A 24,996-nucleotide genomic window follows, 5' to 3' on the forward strand; every position below is an offset into this window, starting at 1 on the left:
TCCTACCTTGGTAACTAGCCTTTTTTTTTTATTCTGTATGTTAAGGCGAGGTTTCAATCAAAACACACTCAAAGCTCCATGCATACCTTAGCACTGGCTTCCCTGAAATACAACCCGTGATCTTCTCCCTCATTGCACAGGTGAACATGATTGTCCTGTCTAGAGACCTGGGAATCCCGAAACCATTTGGGCCAATCATCGAGGGAGACTGCTGCTTGGAAACACATGTCCGTTCTCTGCTGGAGCCACTTGGGCTGGTGTGCAGCTTCATCGATGACATTTCCTCCTACCATAAGATGCTGGGGGAGGTCCACTGCGGGACGAATGTCCATCGTAAGCCGTTCTCCTTCAAGTGGTGGCATGTGATCCCCTAGCAACCCAACAGGTCGAGATTCCTGCATTTGAAGCTCACTTGGAGACTGCTTTCTTTCTTAGTTGGTTGTTTGCTTGAGGTTGCTCAAATTAATCTCTAGAAGTTTGGGATGGAGTCTCAGTGCCTTGCTTTGGCAGTTCTTTGTGTGATGTGCTTTGCTCACTAGGGGAGAAGGTCCTCCAGCCAAGTGCCATTCTAGTTTTCATGCTGCAAGTCCCAACCCATTCCATCCTTGGTTTTCTCAAACCCTTGGGGGGTCATGGCAGCTGGAGGTTGAACTGATCGGGGGCATTATACCGTAGAAACCATGGTAACAAAAGCCATCTTCTGCTGAGTGGCAGTGATTTGTAATAATGATAATAAAATAGAAAAGTTGTGGAAATCTCTTAGTCTTCTCTTTAAATAGGAACATCCTTGCTGCGTTAGTTCTCTGCATTGCATTGTTCATGGTGCAGTCTCTTCATTGGAGACAGAAACTAAGACTTCAGCCACTGAGAGGTGCAAGTTCTGATCTGACTGATCCATTTCACAGCACACAAACAGTGAAGTTAGATACAACCATAAAATGCTCTTTCTGGGAGGTTGCAATATAACACAACTTTATTTCTGAGAAATTAGCTTGATAACACACAAGAATGGAAAAAAAAAACAGAGACAAAGAAAGCAGGCTGCTCCTGGAGACACCGCTCACCCCACCTTACTAGAGGCAGAGCCTGCATAGCCATAGATATCTGCAGGTTCCACAGGTGTGGCTACCTGTGGCTAGGAGAGGTGCTTCTGCTAAGCTCCAGAGGGCCCATGTTTGAGTCTGCCTGTGGGTAGTTGCACTATACCCTGTGGGGAGCCCAGCATGCATCTATGCAGCCTCTCCCTTTCAGAAGGAGCATGCAAATGAGTTAGATTGGAAAGGCAAATGGGGCATGGACTTAAATATCTCATGCCTCATTTGCATATTCCTGCATGATCTGGCTTCTGTAAGAGCCCTTTCCAGAAGCCAGAGCAGCTGTGTGGATGGGGTTCCTTCGAAGGGAAAGCACCCTTCTTCCTGAAACAAAATAGGAAGCTAGGAGCCAGTTTCTTTTGTAGCATTAAATGCCGGAACAGAACAGGAGTTGTGGGGAGGGAGGGTGTCAGTTCACTGCATTGTTACATGGCTCACACCCCCAGCGACAGTGCTAGAGACAGAATAGGGCTCCAGCCAATCAAGCTGGTGACCCACTGGTTGCTTGCTTGATGGGAGGAAGCTAAAGGGAATAGCTTTAGCTGTATTCCTGTGGAAGATGTTGGAAGGCAGGTTGTTCCCTATGAAGGATTCCTCCGAGTTGGGGCTGGAGACCCTGTGAGGGTGCCCTGGCATCAGTCATTTCGCATAGGGAGGAGTGACTGCCCTGTCAAATGAGAGGGCATCTGATCACCACTAAACCAACAGCTCCACTTTGTTTCCCCTCTGGCATTCAGCTCCCTTTGATGCCAGACTCACCAGGCAAGGGATTGACATCAGGAAAGCAGAGAGTGCCTCAGTTAAAGCTGGCCCAGTTCTATGCCCTGCTTGCTAACTTCAAGCAAATTGATACGTGCCTCGGTTTCCCTATCCAGGAGGCTAGTGCTCACCAAGTGCTCAGTGCTGAGCTTGACAGGCTCAGGAAAAAGGTGTTGTTTGCATCTGCAAGGCAGGCTCATCCAGCTGGACTGAGCCCAGACCCTCCAGCCAGGATATTGGGTTAGGAAAACGACCAGAGCAGGGTGCTGTGTGACATGAGATAGCTGCAATCCCCAGACAGCCAGGCCATTCACTGAGTGTCACAGCTGATGCTATCCCACCATCACCTTGGCCCAAAATTAAATTGAGTCCCAAGTTGTTCAAAAGACAATAAATAGCTTGTCCAGGTCGAGAGTCCCAGTAAGGACAGGCCAGCGGGATGGCAACTGTTTTGAGGATCTGCCAGCTGGAAGAATGGAGGCTGGAGAAACATAGGCCACATAACTCCTGGCTCCAAATCAGTCTGTCTTTGTTGTGAGGCAGGGTAAGGTTACTGGCCTGCTGAAGTGTTTAGAACCTGCAGCAGCTGACGAGCCTCCCTCTGGGGGAAATGCAACCTCAGAGAGGGGAGCATGGCCTCTTACTCCACACGGGGCTCTGCCATCTCCCTGCTTGAGGGCAGGCCAGGGAAGGCATGCCTGTAGCCCCTCATTCACGTGGCTTGGAAGATGGCGTCCACAGCCAAAGGATGTTTAGTTTAGTCAAACATTCTTTCTCTGCCAAATGAGAGGAAGCATCACACCGTATCAAGTGGTGTGAAATGTTTTCAGAGGTCTTCGGCTGCAGCAAACAGGAGAAATAACTGGCTTGTGATGCAGTGGCCACGCTGATTAGATGAGCCCGTTCTCTTAACGAGCCCAGGGCAAATTTCCACTGTGTTTAGTAACAAGTGGCAGTAACATATACGTCTACATTTTTAACACCACACGTACTAGATTTCCCATCTGCGAGGAGTGCCTGGGAAGATCAGCTGCTAAGAGTTCTCTCCAGAGAGTTATCTCCAAGTCTTTCAAAGCCTTCAGCGTCAGCTCAGAGCAGAGGAATCATAGATTTTCTTGGCATTGTTCCCCAACGTGGCATTTGCTGCTGAGTATGACAGAGGAATTAGCGAGAGCATTTTGCTTGTAAGCAAGAGTGGGCATAAGACACCCAAGCCCTGATTCTCTCCTCCTGTCCTCAGAGGTATAAATCAACACCATTTTCTTCTGGGGAGTAGCACCAGTGTGAGGAATTACTATGTAATTGCATGACAGCAGCAACTAAGGGGCCCAATCAAAATCAGGACCACCCCCATCATAATAGACCCTGTACGTGCACTTGGTCAGTCCCTGCACTGAAAACCAGACCTAAGGTGGGAGATAGAGTGTGTTACCCTTCTTCTACCCCCAAAATTCAGGGGCTTGAGCAGTGGTTCCCAACCTTTGCAGCAAGACGCCACACCTCAATGAGACAAACAATTCCACAGCACACCCACTTTTTTCAGCTGAATGGATTGCTCATTAATGTCACATTAACTGTGGTTACTGTCTTTCTAGAGAGGTTTGCAACATACTAATGCATACAACAACCTAAACACGGATCAAATGCATTAATGTTTCAAATCTACCCTAGAATACACTGTCCTACACAGTGAGCGCAGACACATTTTCAAAATCTGCTCAATGCCATTCTAGGGATGTTGAGTAAACGAGTAACCACGGGAAGCAGGATCCCCTCCCCGCCAGCCCATTGAAGCCGGGACAGGGAATTTGTGTCAAACTCAATAACATGACTTTTCTGCTCAAATGTGTGGGCTAAATGCAATGGGGTGGGGGATCATGTGCCCTCCTGAGCATGTGAACAGAATTTATCCTCAGCAACAAAGGCCAACATTACAGAAAACACCCACCAAAAGACAAAAAAAAATCCATGTTTAAATCTGGCTTGGCAGTGCAAATATCCTTGAAGGTATGCAAAGCCCATAGAGTCCTCGTCTTATCTATTCTGTTTTATTCTACATAGGTTCTTATACATGCTCAACACCATGGCATTTGAGTGCCTTCTAACAGGGAATTAAGTCATCTAATTGACAATGTCACATTTATTCGCTCCTCTCCTCACAGGGTGATCCGCACAGGGGTAGCTTGTGGATTACTTTTAAATGGTGCAATACGTTTCAATTACAGAAGCCAGGCCAAAGATATGCCCCTCGCTCATGCAGTGCCAGGTGACAGTTCTTAGTTTCCGAGGGGATTTTATTCCACTTTTGGACAAGCCCCCAAGAAAGTTCTGTCTCCCACGCAGATGCGGTTTGCCTTTATTATTGATTCTGCTACAGAAGGAGAAGTTCTCAATCACCGTCTTTATCCTGGAACTGTGTGTTTGGACGTCTTCCTAGCACAACAGAAACACGCCACATGCAATCATGATGGATGCACAAAAGGTCATAAGGAGTGGATGTAAATACTTTTGGATTGTGCCCATTTGGTAGTGTAGCAGTGTACAGTCAGTTCTCTCAGTCTGTGTCAACTCTGTCCCAGGAGATCGACCCACTCAGGGTCCATCTTCCAGGGTTCAATTTCGTGCACCTGATAGGAATGCACAAAATCAACCTTGCAGGAAGGTTGATGGGAGAAACTCTCTCGTTGGCCTGGTTCAGTAAGTACGACCAAGTAAGCCAAGCATAGATATGTTCATTCTAGCTACACAATTGTCATAGTTAAAATTGTGCTTCTGCAATCAACTTTGCCTATTGTAGACATAGCCTCAGTCTGAATTTTACCAACTTCCTTGGAAGGGGGGCACAGGCCATCTCCTCTGCAACATACCAAAATGAAGCTTACCCTTCTAGGTGCCAGGCATCTCCTGGGAGGTCCTGATTTTCCTCAATATCCCACCAAGCTCATAGAAATTGAGTGAGCTCATCACCCTAAGGGTTTGTTTATGTAGAAAAGCTGTGAGAAAATAAGCTGAATGTCAAGATCAGCAGCTGGTCTGCTGTTACTCCTGATAGGACCACTCCTATCCCACACTGTGCCTTTGTGAGGTTGAGTGTCCCAAAAGGATTAAGCTAAAGAACAAAAAGGGGTGGACTGAGTGTCCACATCAGGACCTAGTGAACTCTGGGCTATGTCCCCCATGTAGAAGAGCCCCATCACTGTACCCATCACCTCTGCCCTCCCAGAGTTCGAATGTCAGGCTCTCTCATGTAATTGCCACCTGTGCACTCAAGCAGCAGGCGGCCTACACACCCTGTAGTGCATGGAGGTTATGTTGTACCTCCTGGTAGAGAGGCTGCATGTTGGGAAGAGTAGTGCCTGAAACAGGACTGCTGTCTGACAGTTTTCCCAGGACTGTCCTTTTTAGGACGTAGTTGGTCCCAAAAATCTCTAAGGGAGCTTAGTGCACACTGTCAGACCAGCTATCCTGGTTTATGGGCTCAGGATCGTCTCAGACATCCTGGTTTTTAGCATCTCAAAACAGCAATCCCGAACCTGAGATCTGTTCCTAATAATACCCCCACAGTTCTGCTGCCGTTACTGATTAAAGATGCGATTGTTTTCATAGTGTTAACAGAGCCTGAATATGAGGCTTAAAGGATCCTATCACAGCCTATATCCCTGGTGCCGTACCGTAGTACTTAAGGCAGATGGAATCATCTACGTTACACACCAAGGAGGAGCAGTTGGTGGGCACTTAGCAACTCACCAAAGTACCTTTATATTGTGAGCCGGGGATTCTCCAGGCTACGGCTCCAGCCTTCTCCAGAACTGTTTCCGAGACTACCGCCCAACTGTTCCATCTCTCCTCAGACACTCCCAATCTCCTTCTTATGTGGTATCTCCATTACCAGATGTTTGCAGCCAGTGTTCCCTCTAATTTTTTTCCTTCTTTGGGTGGAATAAATTTAGCTACATGAACCAAGGCGCATGCTGCCGATCATGGATGGCTGTGGGTGCCCTGCTAATGAGCTGGGCAGCTCCTGAATCTCTCCTGGGCAACTGCACAAGCACTCAGCTTAGAGGGAACACTGTCTGCAACCACAGTAAACCACTCTGAATGATCCTCTGCTATTCTTTAAAAACAACAAGAAGTCCTGTGGTACCTTATAGACTAATAGATACTTTGGAGCATAAGCTTTCATGGGTAAAGACCCACTTTGTGAGATGCATCTGACCAAGCAGGTCTTTGCCCACAAAAGCTTATGCTCCAAAATATCTGTTAGTCTATAAGGTGCCACAGGACTTTTTGTTGTTTTGGCAGATACAGACTAAAGTGGCTACCCCCCGATACTTGTCTATTATTTGCAGTGGGACAATCATTTTGATCCACACAGGAGACCACATCACTTGTCCAAGAGCATCTTTTTTCCGCTTTGTGTTCTTCCACCATCAACTTTCACTTCTTCTGCCCTTAGACGCATCACCCACAAAACCTCTTAAAATGCCCCCGGCAAACTGAATCTTTGTTCTCATAAAATTTCTGACTAACATTTCCAGACTTCCAACAGATTTCAGGTGGTTACTTGATCTATCCATAGGGTATTTTAAGAATTCTCCTTTAGTACCATAGCTCAAAGGATTGTCATTTCACACTGGTCCACGTTTCATACAGCTGTGATTTAACCCAGGCCAACCGAATGCTTGTAAGAGTTTGTTTCAGATTTTTGCACTGTCGCATCAGATGTTTATTCTTCCACAATGTCTCTTGCACTGTTGCTATTCTGGGGCCGCCTTCAATATCACAACCGTCTGCCTTCTGCAGCGGTGCATCCTAAGTAATTGCAGTTTCTCACTTGCTGTTGAGCTGTGTCACTCGCTGTGATCGGCTGTGGCTTCCCAGGATCCTTGCAAACCAGAGGTTTTGACCAGGCTACAATCAATTCTGGACTCTGTCTTGCTATTCTTCGCTTCTGAGCCTCTTCCAGTATGGCCTCCCAATGGCTCTTCCAGCTACTCCATTCCCAATCTGGCTCCCATGGGTCCTCTGCCACTCCCAATATGGCCTCCAATCAACTACATCTGTCCTCTGCCACTCCCAATATGGCCTCCAATCAACTCCATCTGTCCTCTGCCACTCCCAATATGGCCCCCAATTCTCCGCCTCCGTTCTCTGCCACTCCCCACGTGGCTTCCCTTTATTCTCTCTGTCCCTTGTCATATAAGCGCCCAGTCGCTCCATCTCTTTATTCCCACACTGACTATGGCGCCTCTCAGCTGCTCCCAACATGGCCTTCAAACCACCCCGCTGTTGCCACTCCCAGTATGGCCAGCGCCACTCTATGGTCTTTAGGGAAGTCGCATCTTTTCCTGTTCCGTCGCAGTGGCTTATGGGATAGCGGTGATCCGTGTCACGGGGGTTGTCAGCGCCCAAGATGGCGGCGGCCGTAGTCGGTGTCTCCTTGAAGCGCAGCGTCCCCGGGGTGACCCTCTGGGCGGCGGCGCTGCAGGTGAGGGCTCCATCGCGCCGGGGGCGGACCTTCCCTCATCGTCTCTGGGGGTGGTATCAGGTTGGGGGGGGGGCTCCCCGATCGGGCCCCTGGGACCGGGGTACCATTTCCTCCCTTATCGCCACCGAGTGTGTGGGCCTCTCTCTGCAGTGCCTCAGTTTCCCCCTGTGAAGTGGGGTGTAGGGGGGCGGGTTTGATGTTGGGCCGCTTGGCCTTCTTCGCCTTTGAGCTCTGCACCACCCGGCTGTGTGCTTGGGTGGCTCTGCGCTGTGCCGGGGGGCTTCCGAGTTCTTGTGAGGTGCATGAGCCGTTTTGACAGTCAGGAAGTAACAGAGGGGGAGCCGTGCTAGTGTATGTACTATCGAGACAAAAAGCGGTCCAGTGGCACTTTAAAGACGAGCAAAATAGTTTATTAGGTGATGAGCTTTGGTGGGACAGACCCACTTCTTCAGATCATGGTTCTGGTTTGGCTATGATCTGAAGAAGTGGGTCTGTCCCACCAAAGCTCATCACCTAATGAATTATTTTGTTAGTCTTTAAAGTGCTACTGGACCGCTTTTTGATTTTGAAAGTTGTGTAGCTTGGTACTGTTCCTTATACAGGAAAGTATAAGTAGTGAAAATCCAGATAGGCAATGACAGACAGACATCATGTGTGGAATTTACACTGGCCAGAATTGGATCCGTTGTTAGCAGCGTTTGACCCAGTTTTGTGGGTAAGAGGTAGGTATTCTCTCCCTTTCTTTGTTTATAGTAAACTTTCAAGTTACACAGGAGTTGCATTCTTGCAACCCCCACATAACTCAGTTTCACGCAAGAGGAAATGGGAACCGGGCTACTGCCTAGTGCCCTACTTCTCTGGGCTTGCAGAAGCTGGGAAACTGCAGGAGCTGGTCAGTTTCCTGGTTCCTAGAGTGGTGCAGAGCCAGGAACCAGGGGACGGCCTGGTACCAGTCTCCCTGCCACTTGGGGGACCAGGAAACTGACCAGCTCATGACCGGCACAGGGAAACCGGGAACCGGTCTGCCTCTTAGTTCCCTGCTCTTTGCCGGATCCAGGAACCTGACCAGCCATGAGTGAGTCAATTTCCCAAGTCCCACAAGCAGTGAGGAGAGAGGAACCAAGTAGCACCAAGCAGCAGCCTTATCTGGGGCTGCCAATGGAGGCTGGGCTGGGAGCCCGGCCACTTTCCAGCCATGGGGCAGCAGGGGCCTCCTGCTCCCCAGCTGGGGACCGTATGTCAGGCTCTGCCAGCTGAGCACTGCCCAGCCAGCTTACTACTTCAGGCCTGTGGGATCTTCCTACATCTCCTCTCACGTAAACGCGAGATATGCACATTTTGAATGCGTGCATCATGGGGGATTATTGTCTTAAATTAGAAAATGAAAATGCAGAGGTTGAGACTTGCTGGTAGCGCAGTAAGTCAGTAGTAGAGTCCTGGCTACAGACACCTAGTTTTAACCACTAGACAACAAAATTAAATCTTTTCCCCACTCAACGTATTGTCGTTGTTTGAGCCCAGGCCTGCCGTGCAGCACAAACAGCAGCTGCAGAAGCGCCTGCTTCTCAAGCAGTAGCACCACGTATCAAGAAATTTGCTATCTACCGATGGGATCCAGACAAGCCTGAGGACAAGCCACACATGCAGACCTATGAAATTGACCTGAATAAGTGAGTATGCATGTAAAATGGTACGGATGCTGATCGTGGAATGCTTTTCAACAGACGTGAGATTAGGACTGATATAAAACATTTAAGGCTCTGGATCTGGATTTAATTTAGCCACTTTAGCTCTTGATGCAAGGTTGTAAGAGAGTTGTTAGGTTTACGTGGTCATTAAGCTGTGTTAGGACAGCTAGACAATTTAGGCATGTCTCAATCTATAACAGAGCTTGTTTTTCCTGGTGTAGATGGGACCAAATCATTTTGTCACCAGATAAAAGAAGCCTCCTGTGATCATGTGGCACAATTCCTTTGGCCTGATGTTAACAGAGGATCAGAACATGACAAGTAGAACTGTATGAAGGAGAGTCCAACACTGACGTTTTTCATGATGATTAAAAAGATAGTTCCATTTCAAAATGTATATGAGACCCTAAGCATATCCACAAGCCATATTAGAAACTCAAAAACATCAGCTTTAGCGAGTTTTGGAATACATCACATGGATTCCAGAGTGGAACCTTGCTGCATGTGCAGCTCATGCTGGTATAACCAGCACAGATTATGAAGGTTTCAGCAGCTCCTCTGTAAGCCTGTGAGCTGGACATTTATCACTTGTGTGCAGCTTGGGGTGGTGATAGTAAAGGTGATCAAGTGGCAAGTATGGTCAAGAGCACCTATTTCCCTCTGTAGTTGGGGAGAAGTGTGCAGCATTTTCTCTGGGGGATATAGGAAGGAACCTTGGTACAAACACCTGTGCCTCTGTTTCCTCAGGATCCACTGCTCCACCCTCAGTCTGTTCTGAAATTTGAAACTAATGCAGCATGTGGTCACATGCTCATTAAAAATATCTTGCAGAGAGAGAGCTGACTGTATTGCTACTCTCTAGGCAGCTTGGGCTTTTGACTCGTTTCTGGGTGGAGTTTGTTTCTTATCCTGAGTGATTTGAGACTGCTTTTTCCATGTGCATTATTACCTCATGTGATTATTGAGGACTCTCATACTCATAATAGCTAGAGTTTTACTGAGTGTGTGTATTAAAGCAGATGGAGTAGTGTCTGGAAATTTAGTTGATTAGGTGATATATATTTTGTCACTTGGGATTGGTATAGCTGGGCAAACTATTGTATTTAGAATTTCTCTCCTTATTATGTTTGATGGGCCGTTTCTCATAGAAATGCAAACAATAAAAAAAAAAGGGGGGTTTTGTAGGATTTGTGTTTTGTAGCAGCAGGCGGATAGACCTGGGGATAGAGCTTGTGGGGATGTAGGTATCGCTCCTCAGATGAGGAAATTTAATCACTTTAGAATTTCAGTAGGCGCAAAGAGGGAGTTGTAAACAAGAAGGTCAGACAGTAACTTTATTTTCAGAATCTAAAAGGGTTTCACAACTGTGTGAGAAGAGTGGAAAGAAAGTAGTGGGGTCATGGAGAAAATGCAAGCTCATTAAAGTGGGTGATTTCCATTATAGGTGTGGGCCTATGGTACTTGATGCACTAATCAAGATCAAAAATGAGATGGACTCCACTCTGACCTTCCGCAGGTCGTGTAGGGAAGGTGAGGTGCTCTTTTTAAATTAGTTACTGTTATGCCGAGGCTTGCTTGGCACACTGGATTCTGACCAAATACTCATTTACACCAAGTTGATTGAGTGGCTATCCTATATTCAACAGAAGATCTTCGGATAGACCTTGGTGTACTATGCTGCCTCTTCTGCTATCATGTACAGGCAACTTGGCATCTGTCATATTCAAGAGCTAGGCTTTCTATGCCAATATCTAAGTGGTTGATGAGGATATTGAACAGAACTGGTCCTAACACAGACCCCTGCAGAGCCCCACTTGTTATACTTTTCCAGCAGGATTGAGAACCATTAAGAACTACTCTGTGGATACGGTTATCCAGCCAGTTATGCACCCACCTTATATTAGTCTCATCTAAATTGTATTTGCCTAGTTTTTTGATAAGAATATCATGTGAGACCGTATCAAATGCTTTACTAAAGTCTAGGTATACCACATCTACCGCTTCTCCCCTATCCACAAGGTCAGACGCGTGTCCCATTTCATCAGATACAAAGACCCACTTTATCACATGCATCTGATGAAGTGGGTCTTCACCCACGAAAGCTTATGCTCCAATAAATCTGTTAGTCTGTAAAGTGCCACAGGACTTCTCGTTTTTGTGGATACAGACTTACACGGCTACCCCACTGATTCTTGTTGGAATGCAGGAGTTTGTCATTAGGTGGGACGCATTTAACTGTGAATAGTTAAGTGAGCTCACAATACTTGAAATCTTCAAAGGTCAGATGTGAATACCACAATAGTCCTTCTCTAGTGGAAGAGGGTAATTGGCTATGAATTGTTGTTGATGATGGAAATATGCCATATGTTGTAAGGCCAGAACTACTGGTTGTCTAACCTGACATCTTGTAGAATACAAGCCATAACGCTTCCCTGAATTAAACCCTTTTTCGAAGTAGAACAGGTCTTTTAGAAAAACACCCAATCCTGATTTTAAAAATTCCCAGTGATGGAAAATCCACCGTAATGGTTTCAGTGGCTAGCTGCCCAAACTGTAAAATGTTTGCCAATTATTTCTAGTCTGAATTGTTTCACTCCAACTTCCAGCCACTGGATCTCATTATACATTTGTCTGCCAGATTGAAGAGCCTTCCTACTAATATCAATTTTCTGTTCCCTGAGTAGGTATTTATGAGCACTGATCAAATCATCCTTAATCTACTCTTTGATAAACTAAATAGATGAAGTCCTTTGAGTCTCGCTGTAATGCCCCCACCCCCAACTTTTGATCATTCTGGTCTCTTCCCTAAACCCTCTCCAATTTTTCAATGTCCAAGAAATGTGAACACCAGCACTGGACACAGTATTTCCATAGCACTGGACACAGTACTTCCATAGCAGTCAACCAGTGTAAAATACAGCGTAATATAAGTTTTCTACTTCTAATTAATATTTTCTTGTTTATATATCCAAGGATTACGTTAGCTCTTTTAGACCCAGTGTCGCACTGGGGGTGGGGGTCAGGTACAGCTGATTATGCACAATGAGTCTGTTTCAAAGTCTGTACTTCCCAGAGTACCCTTTATCTTTTAAATGTGGCTTAGGCCAGACAAAGAGTCACAAAGAGGTAGCAGTGTTACTCTGCATCTTCACAAAACAAAAAAAGCAGTCCTCTATCACTTTAAAGACTAATAAAACAATGTATTAGATTATGAGGTTTCATGGGACAGATCCACTTCAGATCTAGAAAATTCAGCTCATTGCCTAATAAATTAGTTTATCTTTGAAGTACTACAGGACTGCTTAGGCTAAAGGTACTCATCCTTCCCAGACTACTGTACCCCTTTTCTGGAGGCTAATTTGTTGTGTACCCCAAGTTTCGTCTCACTTAAAAACTGCTTGCTTACAAAATCTTACTACTTGTTTACAATCAGTTGAAATACAGACATGTCACAGTGTGCTGAAAAATTGCTTGTCTCGTTTTACCATATGTATAATTATGAAATAAATTGCAACCCGCAAGCTGAAAAACCCTGATATGGTTTGTGCAGCAGCAGAAACAAGTCACTGTATGAAATTTTACTTTGTCCTGACATTGGTGCTTTTCACGTAACCTGTTGTAAAATTAGGCAACTGTTTAGATGAGTTGATGTACCCCAGGGTACGCGTACCGCAGGTTAAGAACCACTGAGTAGGCTGTTTGTGGCTGTATGGAAACGTGCACATTGGTATCTTGTACACAGCTTAGCAAGTGATCTAGATTGCTCTGTGTCATTTACTGATTCTTGCCAATATTTACTATTCCTTGAGTCTTTGTATAATCACCAGGACTTTATTGGGGATCTCGTTATGGCTGTGGGAAATGGGCAATTTGGGGCAAGAAGCCTTGCCCCCGCCTCCCCAACCATCCCCTGCTTGCCGGAAGGTGAATGGTAACAAGTCAGATGCTCCATTGTCTCCTCTGCTCCTCAGGCATTTGTGGTTCCTGCGCTATGAACATCAATGGTGGGAATACCCTGGCCTGTACCAAGAGAATTGACACCAACCTTAGCAAAGTCTCCAAGATCTACCCTCTCCCCCACATGTATGTGGTAAAGGATCTCGTTCCAGTGAGTTTCTGCTTCTGCTGTGGTTTGTGGGATCAAAAATGGCAGTGTTTCAGGTTGGGATGTGAGAGGTTACCTGGCAAGCATCAGACTTATCAGCCTGCTTACCCAGTAACCAGTTAACTGATCCAGCTGGAGCAGCAGCCCTGCTCATGGCACAGCGGGCTTGGCTGGTGTGGCCCTCCCCACCCCACCCACACTGGAAACTGAGCAGGTTGGAGAAGGCCAGACCGGAGTAGCACCCACAGCAGCAGTTAACCAGTTAAACAAAATAATTTTAATTCTTTAGTTGGCGAGCTGTCTGAATGGGCTTTTACATCCCTAGTGCCTGCCTATGCTGCTGTTTTCCAGTGTCGGGGAGGGAGAGGCGCCTGGCTGAGAGTGTTCAAAAATTCATATCTTTATAAAATGGCTTTCTAAAAATTTTTGTGACAGAACAATGAGAGCTGAGTGACTGATTCCTTATTCCTGTAGCTTCATAGCCAGAGGTTACACCTGTTACCATTTAAAGAGGAAGTATGAAGTTAAAGAGACAAATGCAACACTTTCCCTGAACACATGTACAGAATGTCTGTTCGCTTGTCAGTACAAACCATCGGAAATAGTCAGTAAAATACTTACTTTTTATTTTTATTTCAGGACTTGAGTAACTTCTATGCTCAGTACAAATCCATTGAGCCTTACCTGAAGAAGAGGGATGAATCGAATCAGGGCAAAGAGCAGTACCTGCAGTCCATAGAGGATCGTGAGAAACTGGTTAATATTTTTGTTTTCTGTCTCCACCACCCCCGACTTTTATTTAATCTACATAAGAATTAGGTTAGATAGTTTAACATACCTGTCGTTGTGCATACATCATGGCTGTTCCTTAGAGGTGGGCGCTGAGCAGAAAGTGGAATTATTTTGCCATCACTGCCAGAATCCTTTCAGCAATTCCCTTATCGAGTGGGAATTGATTAGCTGGAGCATGGTGTAATATTCTGTGGGCTTGTGCAAGGGAAAACTAGCTACACTGTGTAAGTTGCCACAACTTTTGCCAGTCATGTTCTAACGTGATGTAAAACAAGCAGTGTAGACAGGGACTTTAACATCAGATAAGTTATTTGTACCAAGGTTTTGTCTTTGCTGTCAGAGAAATGTTTTTTAAATCAAGAAAACCTGCATTAGATCTCTGCAATTTTACACAAAGGTGAGACTAGGCTTCGTAATTTTTACGTCAGAGTAGCTTGGTGAAGTCACCTCCATATCCCCTATCCAACCTGGGCCTCACCTGGCTACATCATTATTAAAAACTAAAGTGCCTTGTTTACACTTGGAAATAGCTAATGCACTTTAGTAGCTCAGTGTGAAAGCGCACGCTTTTGGCATTGTGGATATAGTCGTGGCGTTAAGTCGCAGTTAATACTGTGTAAGGTACCATGAGTCTTTTGGGTCATGTGTTAATGCATTGTTAAGTGACAAGCCGTCTGGGGTCTCTGTTGTTGATAGCGAGGGTGGAAGATCAGGGAGACTTCAAAGAGATTTGCCCTCTGCAAAACTCCATGTGTGAGACATTTTACACAGCCATTTACTTTGTGTGTTTCCTGATTTGCTTCAGTTTGTGTGTAAATACCAGTTTCCCTCTCCTCTCCTTCTTCCCTCCCCCATCTATCCAATAGATCCTGCGGTCAAGTTAGAAGTCTGTGGTAGGGACATTGGTCTGTGTCTATGGCCAATACCATGGTGCTGCAATTGCAATGTCACTGTGGTATCATGGAGGAGCAGACGGCCTAGGTCACCCAAAGGAGTGAAAGACAGCTTAGTTTGAACTGCAAACATTCCTTGTTTGTTAGTTTGGTTGGTTGGTTTTTTTTAACTATTTAATAATGTGAGAAATAACAGGATATGACTTTCTAAAGCAATATTTGAATATTTTCCAGCATGTCAATTTATAAAATGTTTCTGACATGTAAAGCGATCATATGACTGCTAAAAATGTTATTGGTTTCATAAAATAGCAGTATGTTAGTTAGCAAAACCTCAGAATTTCCCATGGAAGGCCTGAAGGCCTGAGTTAGGGAATGGAAAAGATGCAAAGGAGCTAACTGTTTGTGGTATAATTAAATATCGTGGGTTTTTGCTTTTGTAAAATGGCAGTCATTTGAGATAATCAGTTAACATATGAATTCAGAGTAGCTTCAGTTGCTATACAATGTGGGAGTCCGATACTGCTGCTGTTTCTGGTTTTCCTTTCTTCTAAAAAAATTTCTTACCTTGCTTTGTGAAAGCCCCCGTAGGATGGTGTTAAATGCACAAAGCATACTGGGGAAAAAACAAAACATCTTTCTCCAATATTTCATTTTTTGTAATCTCAGTTATCATTCTTGGCTGATAAAAGTTTTGAGAAAGAAGCTACCTTTAGTTTGTCCATTTAAGATGTCCGTTGAAGCATTTTCTCCTCTCATACAACACTTTTGTTACAAACTCTGATTATCTTTTTGAAACTTAAATTTAAATTCTTTAGAGAAGTATAGCTGAAGTATTGAACGTGAGCATCAGATACTTTGTACATTTGGAAGGATTTCACTACAGTACAATGCATCTCTTTTCCAGGAGTCTGATTTTACTGGTCGTCTGCTCTGATGCATTTCTCCTCGTATTTTAATTCAGAACCTTCAGAAATGCAGTGCTGTACAAACAGGGTTCATTCTTTAAAAGGGGAGCCCAGATACTTTATTTCCAAGAAGCAATACTAAGAAATGACGTTTAAATCAAGTATGGCAAAATCCTTTAACTGGGGGTTGTGGGAAACATGGAGGACCCTCCTGCAAAAGCTGTCCTACTACTTCTTCCCTTCGTTCTTTCTTGTTTGTTAATCGGAAGCAGCTTCCTCACCAATGTTCCCTCTAATATTTTCCATCCGTATGGGGAATAAACTTTATGCGCACTGAACTTGTGCAAAAGTGCACCACCAGTGGAAGAACATGCTGTTAGCTGTGTGCCCTCTGCTAACAAGCTGGGCAACATTTGACTCTCTAAGGGGCTGCCCAAGCACACTGCTTACGGGGAATACTGTTCCTGACTTAGCTGTCTGCATCTATAGTCTACTTTTGAGAGTTCGGCTATGAAATAGTGGACGGTTGCATTCCAAGCTACAGGTGTTATATCCATACTGGCCTAGATGTCCAGTGTCACATTCTATAGTATGTTCCTTTTCTTCCAGTGTCCTCAGTTAACTGGAACTCTGAACAGGTATTTAGATAATTGTGTTTTCATTAATGCGGCAGATCATGTGATGCTCCAGCAAATAGTTAAAAGGAAAACATAAGTGTTTTGTGTATAGAAGTGACTTTGTGCCCTGGTTGGGAGAACAGAGATGGTGTGACTGACCTAGTTTTCATATATGACTGTTCAAAACACTTGGTAAAATACCACTTCCCTTCTTTCCTGGTTTTTCTCTTCTCTTCTGGTGTCCTTCGCTATTTCTCCTCCTCTTAGGACTGTTGTCTTGATCATCTGTTGATGCATCCAGGCTTTTCCTTACAAGCCCATTGGGGCCTGGTTGAGGCAAGCTGTTGGAAGATAAGCATTGTTTTCTCATGCACTTCCCCTATTCCCTCAATATTGTTATTGCCCCCTCCTTCTGGAGAGAATTTGGTTACTGGATTGCCAGAAGTAAAGGGTCCCTGATTTCCTGTTTCAAAGCACCACCTGACGGTAGAGAAACTGATTCTTTAGCACACCTTGCATATGAACCCATATCTGAGTAGGATGTCACAAGGTGGGTGGTCAGGGCAGAACACTTATGAAGATTCCTTCCAGATTTGTTTCCTAGATAACTTTTGCACTCCTGACTCCTCTCTCCCACTGGTATCTAGGATGGGCTCTATGAGTGTATCCTGTGTGCCTGCTGCAGTACCAGCTGCCCCAGTTACTGGTGGAATGGTGACAAATACCTGGGCCCTGCAGTGCTGATGCAGGTAAGAAGCAGGTGATTGCTATGAAAGGGCCCTGTGAAGTTGTGTGGTAAAATAGAGTTAATGGGTTGCTTCCTGGTACTTTGTGTTTTCCTGAAGCCCAGGGAACGGTAGCATGGGGAATCCTGTTAATCAGAGGGTGGTGTTTGCGCAGAGCTCAAGAGGAAGGGAATTTCATGCATAAAAAACACATTAAAATGTGAAAAGTCAGTTGCCCGGCTTGGGGCGGTAGTGTGCTAATCCTGTTTAATTCACCCCCAGTGAGTGCTTGTTATCTGAGCCATACTTCCTTTGGATAGTGTGGGCAAAGTGTAATACGCACGTTACGTGCTGCTACTTAACGGTTGGGTAACACACATTTGTCATTACCTAACAGCCTCAGAGCAGTAAGGAGCAAAAAGAAAGGATCCTGCATTTCCACTGCTGCTTCCGGAGACTGGCTTGCTTTTCTGGATGATACCCACAAACTAACTGAACCATGTTCTGTTCTGTCCTGTAGAGATTCCCTTTTCTTACCTGCCCCTTTTTCACCCCAGCGAAGAGCATTGAAAGCGCTTCATGGCCAGTTCCAAAAGATCATTGGTCAATACTGAATATAATACATTTGGATAGAGACAGAGAGCAAGCACAGGATAGAAACCAGGAATTCCTGCGTTAACTCCCCGTCTGTGATTATATTCTTTGTCTCTGATTTTTCTCCCTCGGTTTCCTTGCTTGTGATATTAAAATGACAATAATACTTGCCTGTCTCACATTGGTGTTCTGAGCAAATAACTCTTTTTAAACTGCCTTGACAATGAAAAGGGCTGAGTAATTTTTATGACATTTTGGCCATGTCTACACGAGCCAAAAACGTCAAAATGGCCGTGCAAATGGCCATTTCGAAGTTTACTAATGAAGCGCCAAAATACATATTCAGCACCTCATTAGCATGCAGGCAGCTGTGGCACTTCGAAATTGGTGGGGCTCCTTTTCGAAAGGACCCCGGCTACTTCAAAGTCCCCTTATTCCTATGAGCAGATAGGAATAAGGGGACTTCAAAGTAGCCGGGGTCCTTTCGAAAAGGAGCCCCATCTGGACAAGCCGTGCACCGCCAAGCCGTGTCAATTTCGAAGTGCCGCAGCCGCCCACCTGCTAATGAGGCTCTGAATATGTATTTCAACGCTTCATTAGTAAACTTCGAAATGGCCACTTGCATGGCCATTTCAAAGTTTTTGGCTAGTATAGACGTAGCCTTTATCTGTCATGCTAATACATTAAGCATATTGCATTGGCAGAGAAGGTAAATTAATCACTGGTCCAGTGACGAAAGGTCACATTAACTATTGCAACAATTTTCAAGCATTTTAAATTTAATTCTAGTACCAAATTGCACCAAGAATTTGACTGCCTTTTAAAGGACGGGCAGTCCCCGACTTACGAACACATTGACTTAAACGACCATTTGTACTCCTGACCAATCTCCAGCTCAGTGCCCCTGCGCACTCCAGCTCACCTGCCCCAGCAGGGGGCTCTAGCCGCATGCCTGGAGCTCCCCTTGAAGCCCCGTGGACCAGGCTCCAGCCCTGTGCCACAACCCTGCATGCACACACCTGGGCCTCAACCCTCCCCACACACCCAGCCCCAATCCCAGCAGACCCGGCCCCAACCCTCACAACCCCATGTGGCCCCAGATCTCACCCCCCCCCCCCGCGCAGCTGGCTCCAACCTGCCCCCTGCTCAAGCACCCCACTCCAGTGCACTTCTGTTCAACCCCTCCCCGACCTGGCTCAACCCCCCACCCCCCTGGCTCCAACTCACACCCCCATGCATGGGGCTTTGACTTCAACCTGTGCCTGGGGCTCCCACTCCCAGCCCCCGTTAGGGCTCCACCCCCGCTCCACTCAACCACCCCACCCCAGTGCACCCCCTGTTCACCCCATCGCCCAGCTCAACCCCTCCCTCCTGTAGCCACAGCTCACACACACTCACCCCTCCCCCTGCACTTGGGGGTCCAGCTGTCGGCCACTGCCGGCGTGCACAGGGGCTCTATCCCCCTGCCACCTAAACCCACCCCTGCCCCAGGTCACCACCGTTCAATTCCCACTCTGCCCAGCTCAACCTCCCCCTGTCCCCAGCTCAACCCCCCCCCCCCCCCCCCACCCCTGCGTGCACTGGGCTGTGAGCCTCCAGCACACACAGGATACCAGCTGTCAGTCACTGCAGGTGCATGAGGCTCTACCCACCCCCCGCCAGCTAATTCTCCACCACCCCAGTTTACCCTGTTCAACGCCTGCAATCCACCATGTCCCCAGCTCACCCTCCCCAGTACGCAGGGCTCCAGCTTCAACCCCGCTACCCACCACCCCGACAGCCCTGGGCTCAACCCCCGCCCCAACCCCCTGCTGCCTTAGCTCAACTGCCCTCTCCCACCACCCCTGCCACCCTAACCCACCCCAGGCTTAACGCACCTGACCCCTCCCAGGGCCCCAAGCCCTCCCTGACTTACGTTCAAGATACTCAAGTGTTGCGTGGAACTCAACCCTCACGTACCTCACGGGATACACTATAAGGATATTTCTGACTTAACGACCAAATCGAGTTACGACCAGGTGTTCGCCGCGTAACCCATTCGTAAGTCGGGGACTATCTGTAGCTGGTTTTTGCAGTGTATTAAAAGAAGTGATTTAGCCTCTGTGCTGACAACATGCTTTTTATATTTATCATTAATCAAATGTTTTTTTCCCAAGTATGAAAGGCTACAGCATCCCCCACTAACGCTCCCCTTTTCAGGCATATCGCTGGATGATTGACTCCAGAGATGACTACACCAAAGAACGTCTGGCACAGCTGGAAGATCCATTTTCCCTCTACCGCTGTCATACTATTATGAACTGCACAAACACTTGCCCCAAGGTACGTATCCCTTTGTGACAGCCTGTATTCCTCTGTTCATTCCTTTTTTCACACCATGATACATGCTCTACAAAGTGTGGCTTGTGAGGTCTCATTCAAAAACTCATAATTTACTGATCGTTATTTTCCTGGTGTGGCAATGTTATACGTCAGGTTGTAGGATTCTACTGTATATTACTAAAAACGTGTCTCTGGGGAAACCAGTTCCCCAGGCTTGGAACAAGTTCAGTAAACACCTCAGCCAGGTGTCAGTAAGATCAAATGAATCGTCACTTGGTTAAGCGGCTGTTCTTTGGCAGGAAAGAGGATGTGGGTGAAAATATACTTTTGGACAAAGAAACAGCTGGAGGTTCCTGTCCATGCAGACTTTGTCTCTTGAGCCTCAGCTTCAGGTGATTCTCCAAGCAGAGAGAGGGGAGATTGCCCACATTATCTCTTCCTCCTTTCTCTCTACCCATGGCTTCCACAACACCTGAAGAACAAATGAAACAGCTTTGGGCTCAGTGGGAAGTGGGGGGATCCTCCCTGAGAAATTCAGTCAGTAAAACTGCTGGAGCATGTGGTGGGAGAGTCCTTTTGCTTTCAGTTCACTCTAGGTTGTTAAATTAGGTACTAGTTGCAATTTACTTATGACAAATTGGATTTCATGCTTCATTACTTAAACTTTCTTTTTGTAGTTAACACACGTGTTTGATCTAAACCAGTGAGTTTCAACCTGTCCAGAATACTGTTCCTTTTCTCCAGTTTTTTGGGCCCAAGCATGTATCATAGCTTTTGCAGAGTCCCCATGTTACCCCCAAACGCTGGCTCTGAACTTGCCTGCTGCCGCCACACACGCACACTGTTTGCTTGTGTTGCTCTGCAGTGCATTTCAAGGGTGCCTGGCTGTAGTACTTCTGCAGTTAACTGGGAGTGATTTACATGCTGGAGGCTGTGCATGATCAGACCAGAGGCAGTAACTCTCCCAGTGAAGCAGTGTAAAGGGCCTTCTAAGTTGGAAAGCTGAAGGGACGCAGTTGTTCAGCAGTCCAAATTGTCAGGATACAATCCAATAATGTCATATGCTCCCTGCTTAATCACTCTGCTGGGATGTTTGCGAAGATTCTTGGGTGGAAGCAGATGAGTAGAATCCTTGGTAAATTGTTAGACAATCAGGTTGTGGCATGAGAATGCAAAAAGCCGAATAAAACTTTCCCTCTGAAATGTGCTGCCCATTCTTTTGTCTGGGAAATCAGCTGCTGCACATATTTAGTGCTACATGAAATCTACAATGGAATGGAAAGTGACTGAAGTGTGTTGTTTGGGCTATAATGACATCTTTTTTTCCCTCCTGGGTACAGGGCTTCTCTCATTCAGTGAGTGGGCCCAAAGCCTGTGGTGGGATCAAGAAAGTCTCTTGGCCAACCTATTTGTGAAATGTTGAGATCTTCCCTGGGGGAAACACCTCCTTAGCAAGGAACATCGTTACTTCCCTCCCACCCCAAGAAAAAGCCAGGACAGAGTCTATAAGGACCACAAAGTCTTACAGACCAGCTTCTTAGGGGATACTTGCCATGCTACAAAATCATCCACCTCTCAGCTCAGTTAGGAATAATTAGCAGTCTTGGCTTCAGAGATGTCACAGTCTATCATGTAGTTCTAACTACAGGTTGAAACTCCAAAATCCAGGATTCTCTCATCCAGCAGAATCCGTGGTCAGACAGGATGGCAGGAGTAGGCCAGCTAAACCAGCAGCTGGAGCCCATGGCAGGACAGCCGCAGCTGGCCTGATTGCAAGGAGGGAGCAGAAGTGGCCAGGGAGCCCATGCCCAGGAGAAGCAGCAAGAGAGCCTCACCCTGAAAGCAGTGGCCAGGGGTGGGAAGCCAGCAGCCCAGGCTGGGGAGTGGCGGCTCATAGCGGGGAAGCTGCAGCGCAGGGAAGAAGTGGCTGGGGCAAGGAGCCGGTGGCCAGGAAGCCATTTCAGGAGCCAGGAGATGGCACCTGAGGGCTGAGCTGCTGCTGGGGAGACTGCAGAGGTGGGAAGCTGCAGGGAACAGCTGGGAGGGGGTCCTAGGAGCCGGGGCTGGAGTCCAGCAGGGAGACTTTGACCTCCCCTGGTCTGGCAAAACCCCTGGTCCAGGACTGCTCAGATCCTGAGGGTGCTGGACCAGGGAGGTTCAACCTGTGGTGGTTATTTACGAAATAAGTATTCCTGTTTCTGAGTTTCAGGGTATCGCTGAAGTCTCCTGTATAGCTTGTGTGAGAGAGGGGGTGAGCTTTCAACTATGTGTAGGATATGAGATGCAGTGGGTGCCTGTTGCATGGGAACTGCAGGTAGTTCAGTTTACCCATTATAATCTCTGGGTATAATGTAAAACCTCCATCATCCAATGACATCATAAATTGTCATAGTAGATAATCAAGTTTGAAGGGGTTCTACCTCTCCTGCAAAGTTTTATTCTTCCTTTTCTGTTGGAAAGCAACAAAGAAATTGCTTCTAATCAGATCCTTTTAAAACTGAAAGTCTGCTGTGTAATAGGCACGAGACTCTTGAAAGTAAGAGTCGGGGATCATGCATCTGTACAGGTGTTAACCGTTAAGGCTGTGTTTACACTGCATTTGTTTTTTAACGATAACTTTTTTCATCATCCCAAGGGCAAAATAAGTAAAGGTGAAAAATCGCGTTTGCGCAGCCACAGCATTGTGAGCCTGAGCTTTCAGATTTAAAGGGCCCCAGTTCAAAATAAGAGCTTACCTGGGGAAAAAGCAGCAGAGCTCAGTGCTGGCGAAAGTGACTGTGTGGGCATGATGGGAACCCTCCCTGGCAGCCAATAAAGCTGACAATAGCTGTGTTTTGCTCACACGCATTCATTTTCAACCTTGAAGGGGGTGGGGGAGTCGACAAAAGTCATTCATGTTGCTAGAGGTACTATTTCAAGGGAAAAGCCCTCTTATCTTGATTTCCACCCCCCCATCCGTGGTAGTATGAACGCTTCACACTTCTTTTGTGAAGAAAAGCTTTTCCAAAAAACCCAACAGTTGTAGACAAGCCTTCAAACTCAGTGCTTCTGTGCATATTAACTTGTTCGTCCAGGTTGCATTTATGGATGACTTCTAGAAAGTATAGGTAACTAGTTACGTTTGGAACAGCTGACTGTGAACTGTGGTATCTTCACTGAAGTCACTGTTCACCTCCAACAGCAGATGATTATGTGCATTTGCGTCTGTAAGAGAGTTGCGTGGACGGATGTTATAATGAAGCAGCTTTTTGTGGATTTCGCATTTCTTACCCATGCGCATGACTTATTAGTTAATAATCATGTTTCAACCCAGTAGTGGTGATCCTAGTCTTCCCTTGACCATATCTGACAGCTGATCATGTAAAAGTCTGGCAGGGTGCTTGTACAATGCTAAAGGATTATATAAAGGCCTTTCACAACGTGAATGATGGTTGTATTGTACAACAAGTCCTTTGGAAAACTGAACAGCCAGAACTGTTTTTGTGTTGTAGTATGAAGTGGTTTTGCTTTTTATCCTTCCTGATGCATTTAAGATGTGGCTTTTGCTTTCTTCTTTTATATAAAGCATTTGGTTTTGTATCTTGACTCCAATGAAATTTATACAAGAGACCATCTTTATTAGATAAACTCCTGCCTTCACAGCCAAGTGAAAATACAGGTTGAACCCCTCTATTTTGGCACCCTTGGGACCTGACTAGTGCTGGATGAGAGAATTTGCTGGATGATGGGATGTCAATATTGTCTAGCGCATTACCAACACTTTCACTGCTTACGGAGCCCTAAGAAACATGTAGGGGTAAATTACAGCTACGTAGTAGCACAGAACATTGTGAGCCAGGACTGGTGGCTGTAAAACTTAATGGGACCACAGAAACTTGGCCACCACCCATAAGTGATTATCCGGCTAACTGAAATCATGCCAGATTATGGCTGTTGCTGGACAAGAGTTCCAAATTAGAGAGGATCAACCTGTATCCCAAAACATGTTGAACACAACTTTGCTCCAGCTTTATCAAGAGACCTTATCTCTGAGCACTTAGGTTTTTTGTCTGTCCCTTGATTGGCTGTTTCTCAGGTCTTGCTATATGCAGACCAAATGATAACAGAAATCTCTTTTGTTCCTTAAAATGACATGGTCTGATGCTAACAAATGTATATTGTGGCCCAGGAGCAGACTGCAAACATTTGAACGAGGGCCCTTTTTGAAGAATTTATTGGGTTCAGGATTGGACATCTGTTGCTGACAGGCAGCTGGCTGTCTGCCCATTCACCCCACGCTGGCTTGCCTCTTCTTCCCCAGGCATTGTTCCGCTCCTTCCCTTGAAAGATGGTGGTGCAGTGACTGTATCTGCTCATGTTATGGTATGCAGAGTCACCCAGGACGTTGCCTGTCCTGTCTGGGGCACACAACCAGCTGCCTCTCAACAATAAATGCCCAATCCTGACCCCAATAAAGCCTTCAAAAAGGGCCCATGTTCAAATTAGATCATGACTGAGTGGCTTCTCTCTGCACCATATCTTGCTAGCAGTCGAAGGCAGATATGATACTGGGGCTTGCAATAGAAGCAGATGAACTCAACTTTTGTTTTTCAAAACAAGAGGAGTGGATTTTAACAGAACGCGCTCTGCCAGCTTTCCTCAGTGGGGCTGGCCTGGTCCATGAGCTTACAGCACTGACTTCTGTTGATCTAAAGAAAACTTGTGTAGTTCTAACTTCTCTGTAAACTAATTGTTGCACTCTCTCTTTTTAGGGATTGAACCCTGGAAAGGCAATTGCCGAAATCAAGAAAATGATGGCAACTTATAAAGAGAAGGCTGTCAGTGCATAGTGCTCTTTCTTGATCATAGGCTTAAAACGCACATACTGTAGCTGAAGTAATTTATGTCTGATTCAGAAAGAGGGTTCCAGCAGGGACTTGTATTTTTCAGAGAGATGCATGTACAATAAATACTGTAAAGAACAAATAAAAGCACTCCTACTTTATCAATATAATCAAACCAACCTCCCTCC

General features: G+C 46.0%; 2 protein-coding genes across 3 annotated transcripts in view; both read left to right on the top strand.

Annotated features, from left to right (window-relative positions):
* The window catches only part of LOC142025618 (protein-arginine deiminase type-2-like), a 71,205-nt gene extending 70,457 nt beyond the window's left edge, over nucleotides 1-748 (top strand). For both annotated transcript variants that reach the window (XM_075018148.1, XM_075018147.1), the window contains exon 16: nucleotides 141-748. In XM_075018148.1, coding sequence (XP_074874249.1) covers nucleotides 141-374 — 234 coding nt within the window. In that variant the 3' untranslated portion in view covers nucleotides 375-748. The remainder of the gene's footprint in view (nucleotides 1-140) is intronic.
* Nucleotides 749-7,228: 6,480 nt separating this feature from the next.
* Nucleotides 7,229-24,987, top strand: SDHB (succinate dehydrogenase complex iron sulfur subunit B). The gene is made up of 8 exons (XM_074975583.1): nucleotides 7,229-7,341; nucleotides 8,863-9,011; nucleotides 10,474-10,559; nucleotides 13,001-13,137; nucleotides 13,774-13,890; nucleotides 16,992-17,093; nucleotides 19,863-19,985; nucleotides 24,737-24,987. Exons 1-8 carry the CDS (start codon nucleotides 7,267-7,269, stop codon nucleotides 24,812-24,814), a joined length of 867 nt encoding a protein of 288 aa, XP_074831684.1. The 5' UTR covers nucleotides 7,229-7,266; the 3' UTR covers nucleotides 24,815-24,987.
* The last annotated feature ends 9 nt before the right edge of the window (nucleotides 24,988-24,996 follow it).

This window comes from Carettochelys insculpta, chromosome 23 (genome assembly GCF_033958435.1).
Source record: "Carettochelys insculpta isolate YL-2023 chromosome 23, ASM3395843v1, whole genome shotgun sequence".
In the NCBI taxonomy this organism is placed as follows: domain Eukaryota; kingdom Metazoa; phylum Chordata; order Testudines; family Carettochelyidae; genus Carettochelys; species Carettochelys insculpta.

Excerpts from the sequence above, each read along its gene's own strand:
- SDHB (XM_074975583.1), top strand. The coding sequence starts at position 7,267 with ATGGCGGCGGCCGTAGTCGGTGTCTCCTTGAAGCGCAGCGTCCCCGGG. Across the intron at positions 7,342-8,862 it reads TCTGGGCGGCGGCGCTGCAG|GCCTGCCGTGCAGCACAAAC; the intron begins GTGAGGGCTCCA and ends GTTTGAGCCCAG. Across the intron at positions 10,560-13,000 it reads CCGCAGGTCGTGTAGGGAAG|GCATTTGTGGTTCCTGCGCT; the intron begins GTGAGGTGCTCT and ends TCTGCTCCTCAG.